Genomic DNA, 20,413 nt, shown 5'->3' with positions numbered 1-20,413 from the left:
TTCATAGCTCTATCCTATCAAAATAAATTCTTCCATCTATTATTCCCCACTATACAAAATGTACTTCTATCATTGCTTATCTACAAATAAATATTCTGTTCATACACTTGATAACAGTAAAATTTTACCTTGTGATAGTATGGATTTTTACTACTTTGTACTACTACTATCTGTATTGGCCTGCAGACTTTTAGAGGGCACAAATATTTGCTCTGCATTTCATCTCCTGCAAGCCACTAATGCACAATTATAAGGAGAATGACCAAGAGAAGATGGTGTTCTAGTTATTTTGCACTTGCTGCACTTCACTTCCTTCCCCTCACTAAGCTCTGCTTCATTCCCCACCCCTCTCTATCCTGATCAGTGCCTGGATAGCTGGTCTCTGTGGACTATACCACCTGAGTTCCCTTACCCTCTGGCTTCCAATAGGGATCTGCCAGTAGGAGGTACCAGCAGGATATAAGACTCTGAGAGGAAAAAGAGATTGCAATATTTTTATCTACCTCATGCACTCTCTGCCTTGCAGTAGTTCTGGCCTTGGCTAAGTCCCTCTGTGGCCACAGCAGCCAACAGGCAGCCCCTCTTCCATGGCTCCAGCAGTCCCAAGGTTCTACCGACACAGTTCATTCCCAGGCCCCATTAGGCAGAGGAACAGCAATAACTTCCTACTGTCACTAGTCCCTGGGTACTTCACCTTCTCTTGCTGGTTTCCTTAATGCTGCCCACACCTCATTACCAGTCCCTTCATTAACTTCATTCTGTTAATTCCTTTTGAGGTATGTCATCTGTTTCCTGTCAGGACCCTGACTAATACAGCTATCATAATAGAAACAACTTACTAAAACTCTCTAGTCTCTTAGAAAATGTGCTTCACATACTTGATGTGAAGCATCCACTCTTCACTTAATTCTAAGAGCTCAAATCAAATTAAGATAGTCTTCATATAGTCATGCAAAGGACTTCAGTTAAAGCAAAGGAGGGGGAAAAAAAGCAAAGGAAGAAAGAAAAAATTAGGTAATATCCATCAGAATTCAAATACTAGCACAGTGCACGTATTTTCAAAATGTTCAAGGCACTTATAATGTTCCTCAAAGAAATATTAATCCTCTTCTATTATGCAAGAGCAGATAAGTGTTCAAAAATTCCTGGGGTGCCTGGGTGGCTCAGTCGGTTAAGCGTCCGACTTCGGCTCAGGTCACGATCTCACGGTCCGTGAGTTCAAGCCCCACGTTGGGCTCTGGGCTGCCGGCTCAGAGCCTGGAGCCTGCTTCCGATTCTGTGTCTCCCTCTCTCTCTGCCCCTCCCCCATTCACACTCTGTCTCTCTCTGTCTCAAAAATTAAAAAAAAAAAAAAAAAAAAATTCCTAAGAGCTCATGTCTTAAAAAACCCAGAAGTCAACCCTGGAATGCACCCAACTCAGTGTATGGCAACAACTAATTTACAAGCTAAACAAACAACAAGCAAAACCCCAGCAAACTGTATCACTTAAAAAAGAAAAATAAAAGGAGTAAGAAAAATAAAACCAGCACTGACAACTCTGCCTTTTTCCCATGGCAAGTTCAACAAGAGCAAATCCAAAGACTATAATTGGTTATTTCCCATCCTTTATTCTGTCTCTTTTCCCTCTAGCAGTTACTACAACTACTAGGTATTTGTAATGATTCAATAGCTCATGTAAGCTCAAATTTAAATCATTAGCCACTAATACTGCTGTCAACATATTTATTACTGTGTTGGTACACAATACTTTTAACACAAATAAGAGGAGGGCTTTTTTTTCCTTCAAGTTTCTTCTTATAGTGAGCTTGTCATCTATTTGATAGAACAAACAAACAAAAAAGGGAACTCATACAAAGAATTGCTAATTAGCATTCAGAAAAAGGATCTTTTTGTTTATATAGGTCTGCCTCCATAAATTTTCCAAAAGGATGTCTCTTTCCAAATATAAAACATATCATTTCATTTCATTCTCAAGAATGGCTTAGACATATGCAAAGTTGATAGATACAAAGGCTCTTTCTAATTCACAACATCTCACCACCACCATCCCACCAAAAAACTCTTTTAAAGCCTTCAAGTAGTTTCTAAAAATATATACATTTAGATAGAACTTCTACATTCTCTAATTTGACCCTTTTAAGTCTGTTGTGTAGGCAGATATTCCATAGGTAAGGATAAAGAGAGAGGCAGTTAGCACCTTACTAAGCATCCCTGGAAGTAAATGAGAGAATTTATTATTGTCTTAGAATGGAGCAATGCTAGTGATTCTCACTACTAATTTAATACAGAGCCTGCATGTAACCAAACAGCAAGTGTCCACATGAACACTATTTCCCAGATGCCAAAACAAATACTAAAAGGTATCATCTGACCACAAAGCTATTATATATAAAGAGGAAAAAGGACAGCAGAAATAAATCCTTAAAATGAAAGTATGTTTCTCCCAAAAGGAGAGTAAAATAAAATGCATGTTTTTAATAAATACTTTTTAAAACTTATACAAGAAAACACCTGGATAAGAGCAGTTGGGGTGGAGGAGATCACAGGAGTGAGTCAACAGGATGGTAAGAACGATAAGGAGGTACAAATCTGTTTACATAAACAGTGACAGCTAGTCAAATAGCTTTGTTATTTATTCAATCACTATTAATTGCATAAGCTACTGCTCAAGGTACTGTAAGTCCTATGATGAATAGGAAGAAGTTCTTGCATTCAGGCAGCTTACATCCTATTTGAGAAGATAATACAGATACACAGATAAAACACTCATTTCCCAATTCAACATTTCCTGAGTGGTTACAGGAAGGAACAGAGTTTGGCACTGTGAAAAATACAAAGAAGAATGAAACAAATCCTTAGCCCCCCAGGGAGTAAATGGTCTGTTACAGAAGATAACACAGTTATGCAGGTTATGAATGGAGAACATGAGAAGTGCTACAGAAGTGGTCTAAATGAAATGCTATGTAAATTCCAAAGAGAGAGAAATGATTCCCAACTATGGATAGGAGAAAGATGACAGGGAGTAGACATTTGAAATAAAGGGTATACAGGATATGGATACCCACTGATTAGAAAGATAGTCTAAATGAGGGTCAAATGTATATAAAGAAAGAGCCTTTGTAAGGGAGGAAAGAGGGGGCAGTAACTACATAAGGGTTTTGGAAAGGGATTCCAGATTATGTGAAGGAGTTTGGCAGGAAGGAGAGGGAAGTCAAATCACAGAGGGGCTCAAATGGGAGTCTAAAAAAGGCTTATATGTTTTATAGGATATGGGACATAAGAAATGGTAGAACATAGTATTTTAAAAGAGTTCTAAAGTCAAAGATAAGAGAAAAGGAAAATTTGGTTCATAATTAGAGAAGAGATAATTCAGTTAGGCCTAGAAAGGCAGATATGAATCTGACAGGCTGTTCCAGATAATATAAACTGATGAAAGCCATGATTCAAGCCAGGCCAGCAACTCTCTGGTTGGTACACTTCCTGGGAGACAGCTCAGATTTGTTACATATGAAATGATGCTGGCCTGAATTAAACCAAACCTCAGGAACTCATAAGCATTTAACACACACAAGTGTGCATGCACACACACACAGACACATACACACAATCACAATCACATGTATCCTCCCGCCTCCTACCCCAACCCCATTACATCCTTTTGGTAGGATACTTTTACTGCTGGATTTTTCTCAAAGTATAAAATTAAGATACAGTCAGTATAGAAAATCCAGCCTTTTCATTTTTGTTAACTTCAATATTGACATAATAATCCACAGTATGAATGTACTAACAACTGACCGCTACAACTCTGATAGCCAGCATGCCTGGAAACTAGCCAAATGATCTGCCCAAAGATGACAGTGGTCTTTCCAAGAATCATTTGGAGCTCTACTCCTACAAGCCAAAGGAAACTGCTTCTAGACTGTCTCCAGACCTTCCCTGGAATAGACAAGTTAAAGAGGCTCAAAGCAATCTCTCAAGAATTGAAACAGAAACAAAACTGAACCTAGTAAACACTCATACAAACCGTTGGCTGTATATTTATCATATAGGATTGCACAGGTTTAGGCATATTCATGAACAAATTTATTTTTATCAGAGATCAATGAGAATAGAGTAATTTCTACTTAAATGGGTTTGAATAGACTAGAACTAAACTCAGAAAATCAGTGAGTCAAACAGTGTTGGACTTTGTATTAGAACAGTTTTATGTAGAGGTTGAGAGCCTGGGCTTTACACTTTATCAGAACTGGCATGAGCCTCAGGTAGGATCCATTAACTGTATGATCTTCGGAAAGCTGCCTAACTCTTCAAATATTTAAGCAAATGAGAAAATACAATACCTAGGATAATTAAATATAAAACTTAATATATCAAAGACTGTCCTTAAATGGTAGTTTATTAATAACAGGCAATAATCATGGCACCAATTTATACAGAAATCTGTTCTTAAAGAATTACTGCTTTCTATTTACTTTTTAAAAATTTAGGGGCGCCTGGGTGGCTCAGTCGGTTAAGCGGCCGACTTCGGCTCAGGTCACGATCTCACGGTATGTGAGTTCAAGCCCCGCGTCGGGCTCTGTGCTGACTGCTCAGAGCCTAGAGCCTGTTTCAGATTCTGTGTCTCCCTCTCTCTCTGACCCTCCCCCGTTCATGCTTTGTCTCTCTCTGTCTCAAAAATAAATAAACGTTAAAAAAAAAAAATTTAAAAAAAAATTTAAATATATACATGCTCATTAAAGAAAATTTAGAAAACACTGATAAACAATAATTTTACTTCCAATGTTCAGAAATCACTAAATTTATGAATTTTCAAAAGCAGCATTAATACCTGGCCCTATTTATTTTTAATGGATCAGACTTGGGAAGTAAAAGGTATGTTACGTTTCTATAATAGAATTATAAACACCCGAAGTTTCATTTTCTGACTTCTTCCCCTTAGGCCAAGAAAAAGCAAAGCAAATAAGGTACGGTGCTATCTTGAATGCTCTACAATGTATTGTATTTATTCTTTAATGCGTATCTCCAGGGATGCCTGGGTGGCTCAGTCCATTAAGCATCCAACTCTTGAATTCTGCTCAGGTCATGATCTCACAGTTTTGAGTTTGTGCCCTGTGTGAGGTTCCGCAGTGAGTGTGGAGCGTGCTTGGGATTCTCTCTCTCTCCCTCTTTCTCTGCCCCATCCCTGCACTCTCTCTCTCTCTCTCATAAAATAAATAAATAAACATTTTAAAAAATCTCATCTCCATTAAGTTTTACAATTCCCTTCAAATCCATGATCTCTTTGTCCTTTGATCCCCCACAGCACAGAGTTCAGATTTTTCATATAGCACTTTTTACACTCTGCATTGTAGTTCTTTTCAGAGTAGACACTTGTTCCCCCTGCCCTTCCCCTTGCTCTGTCTCCTAGAGCTGGGGCTTCTAACCTGAGAACTGTAAGCCTCCTAAAATGACACATTAAAATAGGGTTTCTGTAGGTACAAATACATCTTCCTGCAGAAAGCCCACATATTAATCAAATCTCAAAGGTCTGAGTATCAAAAAAGGTACAGAACTATGCTCTGGAAAATGCTTGTGATTTAATAGTCTGTGGATCCTCCACAGGGCTTAGAATCTACCTTTATATGGATAAATATTTGTTGATTTAAAATTTTATTAACAAAGTATAAAGCCAATATTAGATATATCAATATTTATCTATCTTTAAAAATATATTTTCCTCATTCCCTCATCTTAATATAAAGAATACTGTTTCTGAAAGAATGGTGGCTACTAGGGTCTAGGGAGCGGAGGGAATTAATAGCTATTATTTAACAGATACAGAGTTTCAGTTTGAGAAGATGAGAAAGTTCAGTAGTTGGATGGTGGTGATGGTTGCACAACAATATGAATATACTCAATACTACTGAACTATTATGTTTTACCACCACCACAACAAAAAAATACTACTTTTTATTATCATATGATATTAATGACCTACTTATTATAGGGCAGACTCTTCATCAAAGGAAGTGAATAAAGAAATATTACTGGTTAAATTTTAGCATATAAGAAAGAAATCTTCAAAGAAGGGAATCTTAACCTTAATCTACACACTGTTGGTTTTAGAATATAAGCATACATTCTTTTTTTTTTTTTTTTTAATTTTTTTTTTTTTTATTTTTGGGACAGAGAGAGACAGAGCATGAACGGGGGAGGGGCAGAGAGAGAGGGAGACACAGAATCGGAAACAGGCTCCAGGCTCCAAGCCATCAGCCCAGAGCCTGACGCGGGGCTCGAACTCACAGACCGCGAGATCGTGACCTGGCTGAAGTCGGACGCTTAACCGACTGCGCCACCCAGGCGCCCCATAAGCATAAATTCTAAGAGTGATATAATCATAAATCCTGTCCAAAGAGAGAGGCTGTTATCTGAGTAAACAAAAGTAAATTTCTTAGGGCTATCAGTTTATCTGTGTGAAGTAAATTAAACTTTTTCAAGGTACCAAGTCCCAGTTCAGGGAACACATGATAATTTTGCCCAAGTGTATCGATATATTATCCACGTGAATGATGTAAGCATTTTGGGAGCCTGCAACAGGAATTTCAAGGTGCCAGGAAGCACATTTTATTCAATAAATATTTAGCGAGCATTCTTAAGATTTAGAAATATAAAATTCCCAAAACTACTTAAAAAAAGAAAAAGCAGACTATCTAGTATGCTGATTCTGAAGAAGGCACACTCAACTACTTTCCTCTATGACCTCACTTTACTCCCATCTCTTACTTTCTAGCTTGCCTCACTAAAGAAGAAATCTCAGACTCCAATAAAGTTACATATAAATTTAAATATCAAAAATATTCATTTTATTGCCCTTTGGGGCAGCCTTAAAAAAATTCATCTTAATGATGCTATATTGATATTTCTGACTAATGAGTATATCTTATAAAAAAATCTAGCTTCTAAAACTTTTGATGATTAAGCATCAGTAGTATTTCTTGGTTATTTATTGCCAATAGATAGCTGATTTGTAATGACATTTTAAAATTCCATTACTTTCCCAAAGTGCTTATAAATAAGAGAAATTTACAATTATTTCTCCACTGGAATTTAGGAAAATCCTTAGAAACAGATTCAACATAAAAGCTTACAACTGATATTTAAATTCCATATCATAGAAAAGATATCTATTACCAGAATGAAATATTGTGTAGTTGATGTAAGCTAGTATGTTTATTGCTCTCTTGACTTTAACATCAAATAATTAACTGAATATAAAACTTTCCCATACTCGTATTTACCAAAAAGCCAAATTTTCCTAATGTTCACTTGTATTCAGTATTTATTCAATGAATATTTACTGAGTGTCCACTACGTATCAGGCACTATGCTGTCACTGCATGACAGCTGTGAAGCAAACAGCAATGTTCTACCTAAACAATATTTGTTATTGTTTCTATAACACAGATTTGTAACACCACCATGTTTTTGTAAATACATTGATTCTGCTAATATTTTGAAAAACTGAATTTATGAATCTGATCTCTAAAGACGAATTTATAAATGATTGTTTTTGAGACATAAAAATGTTTGCCTGTCATGGAGTCTGTTTCTCTGTATGGCAATAGCAAAATACCAAAGACAGCACAAATTAAAGTTTAAGATTACCTGAAATGGGAATATTCTGTGAGACTGATAACTGCACATCTCCAGTTCCGGGTGGCATGTCAACAACTAAATAGTCCAGATGACCCCAATCTACCTAAAAACCAAGATGACACAAATAACATCATTATATAACAACTGCAGTGAATTAGTGATGTAAACAAAAATAAACATATTAACAACAAATCTAAAACAACAGTTTTCACTTAAGCCATTACTAAGTGTAAGGGACTATGCTGAAGGCTAAGGATAAATGAATAAGTAAGGGGTGGCTCATTCCATTAGGTGGACTTTGGCTCAGGTCATGATCTCACAGTTCGTGAGTTAGAGCCCTGCATCCAGCTCTGCACTGACAGCTCAGAGCCTGGAGCCTGCTAAGGATTCTGTGTCTAACCTCTCTCTCTGCCCCTCCCCTTCTTATGTGCTCTCTCTCTCTCTCTCTCTCTCTCGTTCTCAAAAATAAATAAACATTTTTAAACAATGAATAAATAAGAGATGAGTTCCTGGGTCTAGCAGGCCCTCTACTAATGATACAGTAAAATTTCCAAATGACCCCTTCTCTCTTGCCCCCTGCCCCCAACACATACACACATACACTAAAGATGAACCCATTCCACAGTAGACTTCTATTCAGGACCAATAATTTATTTTCATTGGGAAAAGCCAATATTTTACCTAGGAAGGCCTTAGTTTTGTAACCTTGGGTTTTTAGGTACAGCATTTCCTATGACAGATCCTAATATAATTTTTTAAAGTTTACTATTCCTTCATAAAACACACTAATAATGATAACCAAAACTTAAAAGAAAAATTTAGAAACAGAACTAGACTTCCAATACTATTAACATTTTGATTATTTCTTTCCAGGCATCTTTCTAAGTATCTATACCTAGAAAATTCAGCTATATTACCAAGTCCTTAAGGCTCAGCCTCCATTTATATAGGCCTTAAGGATTCCATAGGCTCTTTTCACCTTAGATGGCTTCTCCCTCTAAGTCCACAGTATGATCTTCCCATTTGCCTAAGGTGGAAGCATGGAATCATACTTAACTTTTCCCTTTCCCTCACTGGCACTAGTCACTTATTCTGCCTTTTAAAAACCTCTCAAGTGTATTTACTTTTCTCTTAACCCCTTTCCGAGAACCCAATGGAGACAACAATCATCTTTCACTAAACCGTCCCAACCAGTGTCTCTGCTTTGACATTGTCCATCCAGTCTGTTCCTACACCACTGAAAAATGGTCCATATAAAATGCAAATCGGTTAGTGCCACTTTTTGTTTAAAATTCTTCTATTTCAGGGTGTGTGGGTGGCTCAGTTGGTTAAGCATCTTGAGATCGGCTCAGGTCATGATCTTGTGGTCATGAGATTGAGCCCCGCATTGGTTCCTGGGCTGAGTGTGGAGCCTGCTTGGAATTCTTTCTTTCTCTCTGCCCCTCCCCACTCGCATGTGTACACATGCGCACATGTGCTCTCTCTCTCTCTCTCTCTCTCTCTCTCTCAAAATAAATAAGTAAATGTTTTGGGTTTTTTTAAATAAAATCCTTCTACTACTTTGAGGATGAAGTCTGAGCTTAAGCTCCAGAACACTCTACCTAGCCTTCTTCACTTGCTAATTCATCCTCATTCTTCAGACCCCAACTTGAAATTCACTTCCCCTAACTTTCATTAGACATGGTGTTCCTACTATGTATGTCTCCTAAACATCCATTCATTCATTCATTCACTCCTTCAGCCATAGAAGGTTTCAGTCCCTACTACATATTAGGCATTGAGCTAGGTGTTGACGATTAAATGGTACCATGGTTTCTAGGCTGAAAGAATTTATAATATAGGAGACAGATATTAAGCACATAATGAAATAACCTGTGCAAAGGAAAGAGGTTATAGGTTAGTGTGAGCAAGTGAAAGAAGATCAACATAGCTAGAAAGAATGAGTAAGGGGAAGGGTAACATTTATTTACTAGTGTTTCATGATTGGTATCATGAAACTGTAGCTGAGTTAGAATACCTAACACACAGACTAGACACTCAGCAGATGATTAGTGAGTTTTCTTTCAAGGAATGAATGAATGAACACATGAAAAGACTTGAGATTTTTAAAACCTAAATGACAATCATACTGTGTATATAATCCCGTACCTTGCTTCTTAAAACTTAATAATATGAAATAAGCCTTTTTCAAATATAAGCCTATATTTTTTAAAATTAAGATTTAGGGGCGCCTGGGTGGCTCAGTCGGTTGAGCGGCCGACTTCAGCTCAGGTCATGATCTTGCAGTCCATGGGTTCGAGCCCTGTGTCGGGCTCTGTGCTGACAGCTCAGAGCCTGGAACCTGTTTCAGATTCTGTGTCTCCCTCTCTCTGACCCTCCCCTGTTCATGCTCTGTCTCTCTCTGTCTCAAAAATAAATAAACGTTAAAAAAAAATTTTTAAATTAAGATTTAGATGACACAGGGTCAAATAGATTCATTCATGTATCAACACATATATTCAACACATATTTATTGAGAATTGATTAGGTGCCAGGCACTGTTCCAGGTGATAGGGATGCAGTAGTGGACAAAATAAAGTCCCAGCCATTCCCAGTCACTGTGGAACTAACAGTTTAGTGAGGAAGTCAGGCAGACAAACACATACAAAGACAAATCAGTGGGTAAAAGTGCTATAAAGAAAATAAGTATCTCTTACTATACGAAATTATTTGGTTCCTAATTAAGATATCTAGATCAAACAAGAGATTGTTTTAAAAAATCTCTTCAAGGGGTGCCTGGGTGGCTCAGTTGGTTAAGTATCTGACTCTCAATCTAACGGTTGTGAGTTCAAGCCCCACAATGGGCTCTGTGCTGGGCATGAAGCCTACTTAAAAAAAATTTTTTTTAATAAAATAAAATAAAAATCTCTTCAATTCCTGAGTTTCAGAAAGCAAACAGTAAGAGTTCAGATAGCCAAGGATTTATCAAAGAATTTATTTTAATCTCTTTGGTTCCCAAGCAAATGGTAAAGTATACTTGTAGAGCAGGGAAAAAGAACAGAATGGTGAATGGCACTACTTTAAACTGAGTGAAGTCAGGGGCGCCTGGGTGGCTTGGTCGGTGAAGCGTCCAACTTCGGCTCAGGTCATGATCTCACGGTCTGTGTGTTCGAGCCCCGCGTCGGGCTCTGTGCTGACCGCTCAGAGCCTGGAGCCTGTTTCAGATTCTGTGTCTCCCTCTCTCTCTGCCTGTCCCCTGTTCATGCTCTGTCTCTCTCTGTCTCAAAAATAAATAAACGTTAAAAAAAAATTTTTTTTAAATAATAAAAAAAATAAACTGAGTGAAGTCAGAAAATAACTGAAGCAGTCATCTGAAGGAAACAAAACATTCCAGGCAGAAGCAACAGCAAGTGCAGAAAAGGTTCTAATCAATGGGGATATGCTTGGCAAATTCAAGCAATAGCTAGAAATCAGTACAGCATTTCTAAAACAGCACCCCCACCCCTAACCATCAATCTCCTTCTCTGACTTTGTCTTCAAAAACATTTATCAGTACCTGATATTATATATTATCTTGTCTCTCAGGAATTTTATGATACTTCTCAAAGTATTTGATACTGATCAAATGACCCATTTTAAAAAGAATGATGAAATGATGAGCATAACAATTCATTTTCAATTTAAGGTTCCTTGGTTTGAAAAATAGTTATCCCAAACTTACCTATGGGCTTCATCTATGAAACTATCTACAGAAAAGATAAAGGATACTTTCCACTGTATATCCTCTTCACTGAAACCCCTAGCACTGGCAGAATGACAAGTCTCTTTGTTTCAGAAAACATCAAATGATTGGTGCCAACAATTTATCATTATTGTTTCCTGGCATTTAAGCATATTTATCACATTGGCCCCAATTTCTTATTTCTTTAAAGAGAACTGCTACGAGGGTTCCAAGGAACTAAAAATACTTCACTGCTAAGACAATTTTAAATGAATCTTAAATTGCATTTAAACTAAAAAATGATTCTGGTCCAGTACCTTGATCACACACAGCAGGCATCCCACAATGGCTGGCTGACTTGAACTGAACTGAACTCAGTTGTCTGAGTTCCATTTTTACAGCATTCACTAATACAAACACTGAAATATACTGGCTACCAACAAGTTCCAGTTCTCTTGTAAAAGAGTCACCAAAGCACTGATTTTAGAGTGATGTGGGGATTCTCTAGATTCTAATTAGTGTTTGTTTACTCTTATAAATTGCATGTTACTAAATGTAGGTGGTAAGTACTAGCAAAACATCCAGGTACCTCATTTAGTAAAAATCAGTGGCAGATCCTAATGGGATTTTGTGTGGCCTGCAGCATATACAATTTGGGTGATCCTTTCTAAGAATAAGAATACAAAATTATGAAGGCAAATTTAGGTACAAAAAGTCAAAATTTATTTAGAATGTGAAAAGAAATCACCCTAAAATGCTGAAGCTTTAGATATTCAACTTCCTTTCTCTAAGATCTCTTGAATAACATAAATGCTTACACAGAAATGCTTCCCAAATGCAACCTGCTTCCTCCTCCACCTGGAACATTCTACAGCTCTCAGCATCTCAAGCATGGAATCCAGAGTTTAAACTTCATTAGCCTCATGGTAACCTCACCTTTGGCAAAACCCTCTCAGACTCCAAAATAAAGGGATCTCATCAGGAAAGACTAAATCAGTCTAGAAGTAGAATTACCAAGGTAGTTCAGAGATGCCCTGTGGATAAAGAGGCAGCACTACAACAGAGAATTCAGCAAGGTGGTTTGAGAGTCAAACATGTGCATTAATTTCGAAGGAGGACATAAACAGCATAATGGGAGGACCAAAAACAATGCCAGTAGCCGGAAGGATGGGATGAGATGCAGATCAGAGGTAAGACTTCAGACCTGAGTCTGCCGAGAGAGGCTCTGTGAAAGATGTTTCATATAACTTTTATTTCCCTCTAAAGTGTTTGAGATACAGAATTTTGGTATCCAAATATAATGTAGTCACTGAGCTTTTGTTCAAAGCCATTTAAATAACATTAGAACATTGCTTTCTCATCTGTCCTATACATATATATGTATTTGTAATCGCTATAACGTCACCACTTAAGTTATTGCCTTTCTCGTATTGTTCTTTCACTTTGTTTGTTAAGATATCCAACACTTGAAAGTTATGCCACCAGGAATAATTACTAAATCTGTGTTACTTTTATTTCTTTTTTTATGGGCAACCTTAGGAAAGGAAACTATCCCCAACTAACACCGATTGGGGTAATTTTAAGCTGATATGGCTTCTCCAAACAATAGTTTCTATTTTATGTTCAAAATTATGCCCAATAATCTGAAAGTAATTCAAAACTGAAATAAGGGCAATCCCCTCTTTTCTGAGGAGATAAAAGTGTATCTTCTGTATGGGCAGATAAAGTAATTTATCTTTTTCAGGGCATTAGTTATGAAGAGGGTGGTGCTATGAACAGGAAAAGAACATGGCCCACTTTCCTCCAGAAGCCGACCAAAGCAGTAGCAATCAGGCTTACTGATTCCCAGGCCCTAGGGAACACTGGGACCACAAGTGCAGACAGGCTGAGCTGTAAGTCTGAAAAGAAAGGGCCCATAGTTGCATTCCATTTTGGGCTTCTCAGATAGCTCAAGCAGTTTACCACAGTCAGTCTCGAGGGTGGCAGTTTCCCTCACCATCACTAGACAGGCCACATGTAAGCATTATAGGGTCAACATATGCTGCTCCAAAGCAAAGGGAAAGTGTCCCTGAAATCTTAGGTCTTCTAGCAAGGCCAATATGATCCTGATAAAAAAACAGCAGCAGGGGTAGACCTTGGGCCTTGTGGGAACAGGGAGGAAAATCACTGCCAAGAAAGGGAGGCAAAGCTATAAGCCTGCTGGAGGCAAAGTGGAAGTCAAGAAGAATTAAACTTCTAAGGGCAAGAAAAAGGTGTAACTAAAGAACGAACAGAGAAATCATAAAACAGGGAAATGGAACAAAATCTAGACTGAATAATTTAAAAGTGGGCTGTGTCCAGGCAGCCCATTTATATGGTGCTTGTTCCATAAGCAGTAAGGCCAATCCTTAGAGGAACTTGAGCTGGGCCGGACACTACCTCTTTCCTTCTAGTCTGTGCTTGGTTACTGACTGAAGAGTTGGTTTTGACTCTTATGCCTACTTGACTCATAAATACTAGATCTCAAGGTAGTGTCCCTGTGTCTAATTCTGGCCTTCTATCTGTTGCAACTTCTTTCCTATGGCTAAGTTCTGCCATCTGTCCCTGATTTCCTGGTTCTCCAACTCTAGTTAGGCATAGTCCTAATGTAGCAAACAGAAAAGTACTTGGGCTTTGCTTGGAAGCCGACATGAAACCATGCCACTACTAGGATACAAGATGCAGCTAACCATGTCTCAGGCCCAGAGACAAATTTGTTAGGCCCAAGCTCTTAGGATTTTTGATTCAACTAACTTTCAGGTTTTTAATGGGTCTTCAAGTTCTAAAAATCCTAGAGTATGAATTTTTTTGTACGTAACTATCCCCCCCAACTTCAGTATAAGTTCCTTAAAAAAGAGACCCTTCTTTATTCATCTCTGATGAATAAATAGAAATAAATGATACAACAAAATATAATATAAATAAAATATAATAAGCTTATTCTTGAAGATTGTTTTGATGAGAGTTCACCCAGTTATAAAATGAGAACAAATCATTCAAGCTACAATGATATATTTTCCCTAATATTTTCATTTCTGTCAGATGACAAAGTTCTCTAATTCATTTTCAAACATGTTTCTTTCTATTGTAAGAGGTGTGGGGGGAGTATACTTGAATAAATCCCTCCAAAAGCACTACCAACCCAAGTGATAGCAGTAATGCTTTGAGAGCGAAAAGAAGACAAACTTTACTCATTTGCTTTCCCTTTATCATCACCTCCCATTTCCTCAGTTGTTCCAGCAGAGCTATAGGGCAGACTGGCCATGCCAACCTGGAGACAGCATCAATTCACAGAAGACTTCTTCTCTAAAAGTTGATATATGGGTCAACCTTTGGTAACTCTATATCTAGCTTCTGAAATAATACTTAAAAGGTTATCCAATTCCTAGGCCAGCCCGCAGATGATCCCATGTAAACGCATGCGACAGCTGAAACAGTAAAACCTCACAACATGAAAATAATGACACAACCACCAAAGTAACAGCATTTTAGTGAGTTATGGGAACATCTCTCTAAATTCTCTAGAGTACTGCTTTAGGCCAACTGCTTATATATACAGATGTTCATAATCTAGGAGCATATGTTAGTAAAGGACAGGACTGCTACCAAAAACCCTGAAATATTATAAACCTGACTGAGAATCAAGATATCTTCATTTTTAAAAAATTACTAAAAACATTTACAACTCTTTTTATATACTCAAAGGCTGAAGTTTCAGAATTTCTTTTTTTTTAAGTAGGAGTAACAAATCCTTTTATTAACCTAATTCGGGACAGTTTATAAAATATATTTAGACAGGTAGTACTGTGTTTAATATGGAAAACTATAAAACTATAAATATTATTTAAAAGAATATCCCTAGAAAAAAATACTGTACTGGGGAGAAGTCAAAGTCCAAGCTGCCACAGAAGCTACACTGAGCCTCACTGAGAGAATCCATACACATTTTCCACGGGTTCTGATGTTCTTAAGGACATTATAGAACTTGAGAAGCACTTGCTCCAGGAGACTAGTCTACCCAGTGCTCTAGCCAGGAATGGTGTAAAGACCTGTCTCAGTCATGTTTATTTAGTTCTAGTTACCTGCCATCTGAAGTCCTACTTTTGAGACTTAGGTCCATCAGGTAGAATTGAACTGTGAAGGAAGAGGCAGAGAGCGGGTCTGCAGGTAACAGGTAAAGGAGAGCAGAAGGAAAAGAATTGTTAGGGAGAGCCTATTGTAAGTTAGGCACTAAATACTTTTAACATATCTGAATACCTAACATTGTAAAACAGGCATTATGACCTCTATTTTATAGATAAGAATACTGAGGACTGGAGAAGTTAAGCAAATTGTCCAAGGTCAGACTGCTGGTGAGTGGTGAGGCAGTGATATAAATCCTGGTCTGTGGGACTCAAGTCATGTTCCCAGTCTCCCACAGAATGCAGCACAGCATCACTATTCTTCAAGCCCCTGAAGAGTTTTGCTAGCAAACATATGAGCTTTACTATATTACATTTTCATTGTAAAATAAAATAGACACATAAAAGAGTTTATAGACCCAGAGAAAATTATTTACTCAGATAATATAAGAAATAGAAGAATTCATTCGCTTTATTTTTTTTTCATTTTCTGGTTAATTATAATGTTTCTTCTACTTTTGAGAATTTTTTTATGGTATGTATAGTTAGTATTCCTTCCTTATATGATCCTTTAAGAGTCTTTTATATCATAGAGCAAGGGTTCTAATAACCATGGAAATGTTAACTGCAAATTTCCTGACTTTGTGCTGTTAAAGAATGTTTTAGCTTTCAATAATTTACCATTTAATTCTGGTTTTGTTTTAAATGAATAATCATAATTCTACCATTTATACAAAAGAATTATGTGAAATAATTGTTTAAATCAAAGTAAATAACCTTTTATAAAGACTAAGAACAGAAAATGAATACTTTAAAGATTTTTTAAAATACCTACAGCTTTTGAACATAATATTTTTGAAACTGGCTCAGATTTTATTCTAAAAATTTAAAGATCTAAATCATATCAAGTAGGAAACCAACTGTGAGAAACTGTAGCTCCATATGCCATTATATTTTAAGTGTGAGCTATTATAATGCAGCTTTTGGATTTTAAATTCTAAATCAAAAATTAATTACTCTCTCTCTCTCTCTCTATATATATATAGAGAGAGAGAGAGATAGAGAGAGAGAGACAGAGACAGAGAGAGACAGAGACAGAGAGAGAGGGGGAGAGGAGAGAGACAGCACTGGAAAGGGGGAGTTTGGCCAAAAACTAGACAATGAATCTAACAGAATACAGACAAAAATCCAGATACCTACTCATCAAATAGAAGGGTTTTGGTTTGGGAAACTGGCATATCTAACTTCCAATCACTTTTGTCACTAATTGGCTAAATAACCATGGGTCAGAGAATTAATCTCACTGGACCTCAGTTTTCTCAACTGTAAAATGAAGTGCTTGGGATACAATCATCACTTCCAACTATGGAAGTGAAAACTGATATTTTATAGGAAAAAGTGAGTAAAAGCTATTTTGTTAAAAAGCACCAAAATAACAAAATAAGCTCTTTTTTCCCCAAAAAGGGAGTATTCTACACAAAAACAAAAAAATCTAAAAGCTGCCTGGTATACTGAACAAATTTTATAGAGTGATCATATTTCCTTTGGAAAAGTTAGCTGAATTATTCAAAGAACTCATACTCATATTTAAATTTATATTGAAGTACAATCTACTCTACCATCCTAAAATACTTCATCCTAGCTCAACTAGAAATTAATGTGTTATATCTATATAAAATGTCATAATTTATAAAATAAATGCAATCCTGAAAAGTTGTTGAAGGGATTGCCACTGAGGTAAGAAATGGGAGGGGATTCAATCACAAACCTTTAAAGGTTGTGAGGTCTAATCTAACTTTCCAACTAATAAAAAATGTCTCTCTGTAAACACTCATGCCAAGGATATATATACTCTGCCAACAACAACAAAAAAAGCTCAAATCATGGGGTGCCTGGGTGGCTCTGTCGGTTAAGCGTCTGAGTCTTGATTTCAGCTTGCGTCACCATCTCACGGTTCATGAGTTTGAGCTCCACGTTGGGTTCTGTGCTTAATGCATAGAGACTGCTTGGGATTTGTCTCTCTCTCTGCCATTCCCCCGCTTGCCCTTGTGTGGGTGCTCTCTCTACTTCTCAAAAATAAATAAACATTCAAAAATAAAAACATAAAAAACAAACTTAAAAAAGAAAAGCTCAAATCATTCTGATGCTTACCACACACTCAAATACAAATTTTGGATCAATAAAAGAATGGAAGAAAATTATCACTTAAGAATCTTTCCTGTTGCGGTGCCTGGACAGTTCAATCAGTGAAGTGTCAGACTTGGGCTCAGGTCATGATCTCAGGGTTCATGGGTTTGAGTCCTGCATCGGGCTCCGTGCTGACACCTCAGAGCCTGGAGGCTGCTTCAGATTGTGTGTCTCCCTCTCTCTGCCCCTGCCCCACGCACACTCTGTCTCTCCCTCTCAAAAATAAATAATTATTTATTTCTTAGACAAAGAGCATGAGTGGGGGAGGGGCAGAAAGAGAGGAAGACACAGAATCAGAAGCAGGCTCCAGGCTTTTGAGCTGTGAGCACAGAGCCCGATGCAGGGCTCAAACTCACAAACCGTGAGATCATGACCTGAGCCGAAGTCGGTCGCTCAACCCACTGAGCCAGCCAGGCACCCCAAAAATATTTTTTTAAAAAAGAATCTTTCCTGTCCACTGATAGACAAACAGATAAAGAAGATGTGGTATGGGATGCAGTATTATGCAGCCAGGAAAAAAAATGATATCGTGCCATTTGAGAAAACATGGATGGACCTAGAAAGTATTATACTAAGTGAAAAAAGTCAGACTACTAGGGGCGCCTGGGTGGCTCAGTCGGTTAAGTGGCCGACTTCGGCTCAGGTCATGATCTCACAGTCCGTGAGTTCAGCCCCGCGTCAGGCTCTGTGCTGACAGCTCGGAGCCTGGAGCCTGTTTCAGATTCTGTGTCTCCCTCTCTCTGACCCTCCCCCGTTCATGCTCTGTCTCTCCCTGTCTCAAAAAATAAATAAAACGTTAAAAAAAAAATTAAAAAAAAAAAAAGAAAAAAGTCAGACTAAGCATTACTAATACCAAATGGTTTCACTCAGATGTGGAATCCAATAAATAAATAAATAAATAAATAAATAAATAAATAAATAATAAACGAGTAATCAAACAAAAAACAGAAACAGACCTATAAACACAAAGAATAAATGGTTGCCAGAGGGGAGGAAGATGGACTGTTGTGCAAAAGAGGTGGAGCGGAGTGGGAGATACAGGCTTCCAATTACTTATTTCACTGAAATAAGTCGTGAAAATAAAAGGCACAGCACAAAGAATATAGTCAATGATACATAATAGTGATGCATTGGGGACAGATGGTAGCTACATTTGTGGTGAACACAGAATAACATATAAACTTGTTGAATCACTATGTTGTACACCTGAAAGTAATGTAACATCGCATGTCAACTATACTAAAAATTTTTTTAAAAGAATCTTTCCTATTTTTTTCTTTTGCTACAGGTGAGATTGGTTTACTTTGGACTTACTGTATTGCTCATACTACATAACTTCAGATGTGCTTTCTTTTCTGGTATGTCTTTAGTTGCTATGGGAATTGATATTTATAAGACCTCCCCCTTTTAAAAATATGAATGATTTTAACAGTCTCTTATGCTTTGGCTCTCTCCCACTCTAACCTCTTTTTTTTTTTTTTTTCCCTTCCCCTCCCCCATGGGTTTCTGTTACGTTTCTCAGGATCCACATAAGAGTGAAACCATATGGTATCTGTCTTTCTCTGTATGGCTTATTTCACTTAGGGTTGATGGGGGGTGGGAGGGAGGGCAGGGTGGGTGATGGGTATTGAGGAGGGCACCTTTTGGGATGAGCACTGGGTGTTGTATGGAAACCAATTTGACAGTAAATTTCATATATTAAAAAATAAATAAATAAATACATAAATATAAAAAAAAAACAAAAACAAAAACAAAAACAAAAACAAAAAAATAAAAAATACATAGAGAAAAAAAAAAAATATGAATGATTTTTTACATTGGCATGTAAAAATGGTATAAACATTTTTTATGTTTTACATTTTACAATGTATAATTTTTTTTATATTGGTATTTTACAATGGTATAAACAGAGAATTTTAGAGCTTGAAGGGACCTCAGAGATTATCTTGACCAATGTTCTTATTTTACAGATAAAGAAACTGAATGAAACTCAGAAATCAAATGACTTGCCCAAAACTTAATCTGCAAAATAGGGATAATAAAAACCTTTGTCTGCTTTACAGAGGTTTTTATCCAAAGAGGAAATGAAATCATGGATTTAAAAAAAAAAAAAAGCCACTAGACAATTAAGCAATTGTATTAACACTGAAAAAAAAATCACTTTAAACAGAAGCTTGTCATATCATGTAAGTCAAAATTTAAATTTCTCTCAATGAGCATACAATGTTTATTCTTCTAACCAAATGCTAAGAAAATATTTGCCCATTTGTGAGGTCACCACATTCCAAAATGATCGAAACAAGTAACTTAAAAATATCTTCTCCATATGCCTAGATGACATAAGCAGATTTAAATGGCTTTTTGCAAATTAAAGGGAAATTTCTCACGAGTAAAACTAAGCATGAAAATATTCAGTCAAAATACAATTTAAAAATACATAAATCACTAAAAATAAGGGCCAAGGAGTGAAGAAGCCATATCTGTTGTTTGAATATATTAATTAAATTTCTACATTTTAGTGACCTGTACCTTGTTCCGCTTAAGTAGACCTGATATCTACAAAGCTAAAAAGAAAACAATATAAGTGACTTCCTAAGGGGAACTAAATAATGCAGCAGGTTTTAGTTATAACTACTTTTAACACAAAGGATATTGAAAAAGATTAAGGAATACATCTATGAGAATACAAATGGATATGATACAGATAATAGATTGGAAGCAGGATTGAGGATGGGGGGAAAATAAACA

General features: G+C 36.9%; 1 protein-coding gene across 6 annotated transcripts in view; it reads right to left on the bottom strand.

Annotated features, from left to right (window-relative positions):
- The window catches only part of NUBPL (NUBP iron-sulfur cluster assembly factor, mitochondrial), a 240,162-nt gene that overhangs the window by 44,402 nt on the left and 175,347 nt on the right, over nucleotides 1-20,413 (bottom strand). For all 6 annotated transcript variants that reach the window (XM_058738760.1, XM_058738761.1, XM_058738764.1 and 3 more), the window contains one exon: nucleotides 7,649-7,742. In XM_058738760.1, the coding sequence (XP_058594743.1) occupies nucleotides 7,649-7,742 (94 nt within the window). The remainder of the gene's footprint in view (nucleotides 1-7,648; nucleotides 7,743-20,413) is intronic.

This window comes from Neofelis nebulosa, chromosome 7 (genome assembly GCF_028018385.1).
Source record: "Neofelis nebulosa isolate mNeoNeb1 chromosome 7, mNeoNeb1.pri, whole genome shotgun sequence".
Taxonomy (NCBI): Eukaryota; Metazoa; Chordata; class Mammalia; order Carnivora; family Felidae; genus Neofelis; species Neofelis nebulosa.
This window is presented reverse-complemented; position numbering and strand designations above follow the sequence as displayed.